Genomic DNA, 4857 nt, shown 5'->3' with positions numbered 1-4857 from the left:
TTGATACAGTTAACATTTCTAAAATATCACGTATAAAGTAGTACATTGCACATTTTTGTGTTATATCAATGTAAATAGTTTTTTTCTGTATATTACCTTCAAGAGGTCGCCTTTTAAGGATTATTTTCAATTTTAAGTTGCAAACTGGTTTTTCCTGGGTGTACGTTTATAAAATGTATGGTAGTATCTATTTCATAATAAATACACTTATTTTTGTGGTATCTAATTAGCGGTATCCCTGTATTTTTATCAACATGATAGCAGATAGTGTTGGATTATCTCTCCGTTATTGACAATTTGTTTAAACTCATTTGTATTTTCTTTGATATATCTACTTAGAGGTAGGTATATCAAAACACTGCTCTAGCAACCGGTCAAATAATTTCGGGAAAGAAAAGTGAAAATTAAACCAGTTTTAAACAAAATGTTAAACACAAAGCAAAAGTTTAATTGTATTATTAGAGATGTTGGTAAATATCCATAGTCCATTCAGGAATAATATGTCCAACGACAAGATACCACTTACTCATTTGGTACTGAAAAAGGGTGCATTTTATATAAATATATGAACATGTGAAATAGTTCATGTTTATGTAATAAGACATACGGTATAAATCTTTTGATATTTTTTATCTATAACTAGTTTTAGGCCACTAAACACTTTATTTATCAATGTGGAGTACGATTTGAAGGCTGGAATGGATTTAGTCCTTGGCAACTAAGCTGTAGAGTGGAAAGTTAAGATGAGAGGGAGGAGATGTAATCTTTGCCAAACGTTATTACCATATTTATTTAACCAAAAATGGGGGTTCTAAGTATTTCTTCAGAAAAATTTATGGTTTGTAAAGAAAGGTATGAATATAGGTTAAGCCTGCATTACACTGGATTCATTTAACGAGCAACGTTAGAAACTTCTTACACTCATTTCCCAGATCAAACTCCATAAATTGCACTCAGTTTTGTCATCGGCTTTCTCCGACTTGACAAAAACTAACCATTCTATCTACATTGCAATGTTAATTTATATTTAACTTTTGCGCAAAAAGTAAATTGCTCATTATCGATTCCAATAAAAATCATAATTAAATGCTACATTTACCACTGAAATATCTCAATAAAGTAAAATAAAGATATTCTTATTCAATAAGTATCACATTAAAATTAGTTAATACCATGTAGAGCCATTTGCCATGGATCACGTCTGAAATATTATGATTTAATGATAATAATTATAATTATACAATATAAATATTTTTATTTGAAGTAAAATACAACAACTTAACACATTATTCATAAATAACTACAATAAAAATCTAATAAGTAGGTAAAACGTACATTTGGATTCCTGATTAACTAACAAAACATATTTTTACAGTTTTAATTCCTTCGTTTACAGGAAACTTCACCGAAAAGTTAAATAAAAGTTGAAATAACTTAATTGATAAAACGATGACAGCTCCATCTAGTCGTATACAAAAACTGTGTTCACAAATCACTACATCGTTACGAAAAATATGTTGCGATGAGAATCACCGACTCATTGAAATACAGAGGACAAAGAGGCAGGTCCAGTTCACTCGGGTCTGGACGTATGTTATCTCGTGGACAATAACAACAGGAGGACACAAAGAAACAATGATGGGAGAGGGGTGGTGCTGGCGCCATGCTGCATAGCCGCTGGTGTCTCCCCTGAAACACAGGAATATAGTGGGTCATTTACCTTACTCGTACGCTACAATACTGGTGGAATACCATATATAGATGTATATATCCAAGCTAACTCCATTATTGAGAACCTAAAATGGATTTATAAAAGTCCTTTCGTTGAGCAATACATCTTTATAAAAAGGCAATATTGATTTGAAAGTTGCTCTTGGATTATAAAGTAAAGATAAACGAATGTAAAAGTAAAAGAAAAACTAACTAGTAAAGCTATAGTAATTTCATTTACATGAAATTTTAGATAGTTTCTTTCGGCAATTATACATATAAAGCTATTTATTTGCAGGAAATAAATCTCAGCTGGTATATTGAAGACATCAAAAATAGATCCAGAGTTTACTTGTTTTTCAACCAAACTACAATTTTAAAACTCATAACTAGGGAACTTAAGACTACATTAAGACCAAATTTCGATAAAAAGTTACAACTAAAACCATTCTGCTTAGTAAAATTATTTTAGAATATAACGGACAATTTTGTTATTAAGATAATAATTTATCATTTAATCATGGCCAGGTATTTTAAAAATTCAGCGTTGAGAACTTCCTAATGCCTTAATCTAGGCGATTGCACTTTCATTCTACTGTTTAAAACGTTAATTTGCAATATCAATCTAACTGAGAAAGTCTTGTTGATTTACCGTTGCTGACACTTCCTCTTTAGAACGCGCAAATCGCGAGAGAGCGTTGGTTATGAACATTTCGTTCTTGGCTCTTTCAGCCGTCACATCGGCCTCATGACATAATATATAGAAAGATATAGAAGTTTTTCACTGTTAACTCACCATTGAGGACTTGTACAGTTACTGTAGCAGAGGCGAGCTCAGCGAGAGAGCAAGTGTAGTTTCCAGAGTCCACAGTGCGAGCGTTGGCTATAAACAGACGACTCTTGGCTCCTCCAGCAATCACATCGGTCTTGACGCTGTACAATAAAAGTAATCATAGTACATTGGTGAACTTAAGCAATACAACATGGGAAGAACTTAACTATATACGTAAATTTAATTTTTTCAACATTTGTGATTCGCATTTTATGGACTATGATTTAATTCAGATTTATATGAGCAAACGTAGATCCAAGATATACTGTAATAGTAATATTATGGGTGATAATGTTTGAAGGGAAAGCGCAAATTTTTAACCAACGTCCAGCATTGTTTGAAACCCCGATGTCAAAACTCTAATTGTGTATTACCATAACCGGTTCCAAAAACTGTAAAAGGTGAACCTCAGGCTACCCTTACAAAACGAGTCTGTTCTATAAGTATCGGGACTGGCCGCTGTATCCTCAACTGACCGGTGGAGGGGGGCCTCACCAGTCGGCATTGTTAGAGGTGTCCCCTAACTCTCTGTTGCACTTTAATTTAGTGGCATGCGGTCATGCGATATTTTTTATCGTGTCTTTTTGCCAGTATGGTGCGAATCGACGAGCAACACTACGCTCTAACGATTTGCTTTAAAATTATGTTTTTAAATGGTAAAAAATGTTTAAGATAAGCCGGGAGCTCGTTATAACGATAGGACACACAACGAATGGTCGAACCGATTACCAGGTGGCCAAAGTGAAAACAATTATAACTGGCACAGGTGTTTAACCATCGCCGTTTTTAGTGAGGAGACCGGCTTTTCAGTCGGAACCGTCCTCACCATTTTAACCGAGGATCTTGCGATGAGGAAAGTATGCGAGAAGCTGCTACCGAAAGACTTGAGAGAGGAGCAAAAACTGCCGCGGGTGGAAATTTTGGCGTATCAGTGATGACTCAGTCCTTACCTCCTGCAACCAATAACTGCCACGCTTACATTGTTATTTTTTTCCGAGAATGGAAAGACATAGCAAAGACATCGGTTCGACTTCATCGCAGTGGTTTTAGTCTCCATAACAAACGTTCTCAACAGTATTCTGAAAACCGACTTCCAGCGGAGTTTAGACGATTGGAAGACCCGTCGAACTAAGTGATTCGATGCAGAATGTATTTATTTTGAACGTTATTATGTAACTGTAATGAGACATGCACTAAATGTTGGTTTTTGGAAACACATACTTATTGAACAGATCCTGTACGTCGCAATGTACATAAAGCATTTCTCAAATAATTCGAAAACTGCAACCTCTCATTTTATATTCCTTAATCAGAATCTTAAATTTATACATTCACAAAAGGGCATAATCTGGCTTTATCTGTAAAGTATTTTCATTGATGTTTTTCCGTTTACAATATATAATCGGGAATTGTTGAAAATACGTACATACTCATACATCAGTAGGGTTTGCATAGCTTTATTTGAAAATATCGTTAAATGTTGGGCCAACCGTATACACCTCAGCGGTTTCACAAACATCCCAAACTAAAAACACATTCAAAATAAATGCATTCATAACCTACATTAATGATTTAAGGTGGTATACAAGAAATACAATTGAATGGAAAATTGTTAGTATTATTTAAAACAATTTCACATGCTCTATACTGATATACAAACGATACCTTATTCCGCCTCTGGATGTGTCAAAGTTGAGAACTCGAGTCCCATGGGTCCAAGTGATCAGATTGCTTGGTTCTGAAACCCTGCTGATGATACATTTGAGTTCTATGGTGCTACCAGCGTTGTAGAACGTGTTTCTGATGGGCAGACCTCTCTCGTCTGCGATTTCAAGTTCAGGCACTAAAAGAATTTGTGTCTAATTTACATATAAGTTAAAGGTTTTACAGTGTTTTATAGAAAAACAAGTCCTGGTATGTCTAATAGTCACTTACCCATTAAATGAAATTTTTTAAAATAATATATAAACAGTAATAATTTATTAATATTCCCAGACTCGGTTCTGGATGGCAAAGTAATACTGTTGCAATATTATTCATATTCTGCTTTGTGTTATTTTTAATTAAAATTATTAATATCTTATAATTAGCCTATTACATTTAATTCTGTAAAAGAATAAATATAATCAAAAGTATTATATTTACCTTAAAGTATTGTTTGAAAAAAATGTAGGGTTTTTAGGATTATATGTGGTAAACTATATGCTTCTTAAACTATTCTCACACTGTGTCAGATATTTGAAATATTTTAAATTAAAAGTTTTTTATGAATCTTCTAGCATTGACGAACATTTTAATACCGAATCCTGGTAAAC

At 33.6% G+C, this 4857-nt stretch overlaps 1 protein-coding gene across 1 annotated transcript; it reads right to left on the bottom strand.

The window, feature by feature from the left end:
* Positions 1-1594: 1594 nt before the first annotated feature.
* On the bottom strand, positions 1595-4481 carry LOC124366716. The gene is made up of 4 exons (XM_046823317.1): positions 4478-4481; positions 4208-4385; positions 2507-2643; positions 1595-1689 (listed from the first exon to the last, which is right to left on the bottom strand). The coding sequence occupies exons 1-4, from the start codon at positions 4479-4481 to the stop codon at positions 1595-1597; spliced, it is 414 nt and encodes a 137-aa protein (XP_046679273.1).
* Between the last annotated feature and the right edge of the window lie 376 nt (positions 4482-4857).

This window comes from Homalodisca vitripennis, chromosome 7 (assembly GCF_021130785.1).
Source record: "Homalodisca vitripennis isolate AUS2020 chromosome 7, UT_GWSS_2.1, whole genome shotgun sequence".
NCBI lineage: Eukaryota > Metazoa > Arthropoda > Insecta > Hemiptera > Cicadellidae > Homalodisca > Homalodisca vitripennis.
The sequence above is the reverse complement of the archived record's forward strand: the minus strand, read 5'-3'. Positions and strand labels throughout refer to the sequence as shown.

What these genes read in the sequence shown, in the direction of transcription:
- LOC124366716 (XM_046823317.1), bottom strand. An exon ending in ACATCCAGAGGCGGAATAAG is followed by an intron (nt 2,644 to 4,207) that starts GTATCGTTTGTA and finishes TTTATTGTACAG; the next exon opens with CGTCAAGACCGATGTGATTG. An exon ending in AACTGTACAAGTCCTCAATG is followed by an intron (nt 1,690 to 2,506) that starts GTGAGTTAACAG and finishes CCTGTGTTTCAG; the next exon opens with GGGAGACACCAGCGGCTATG.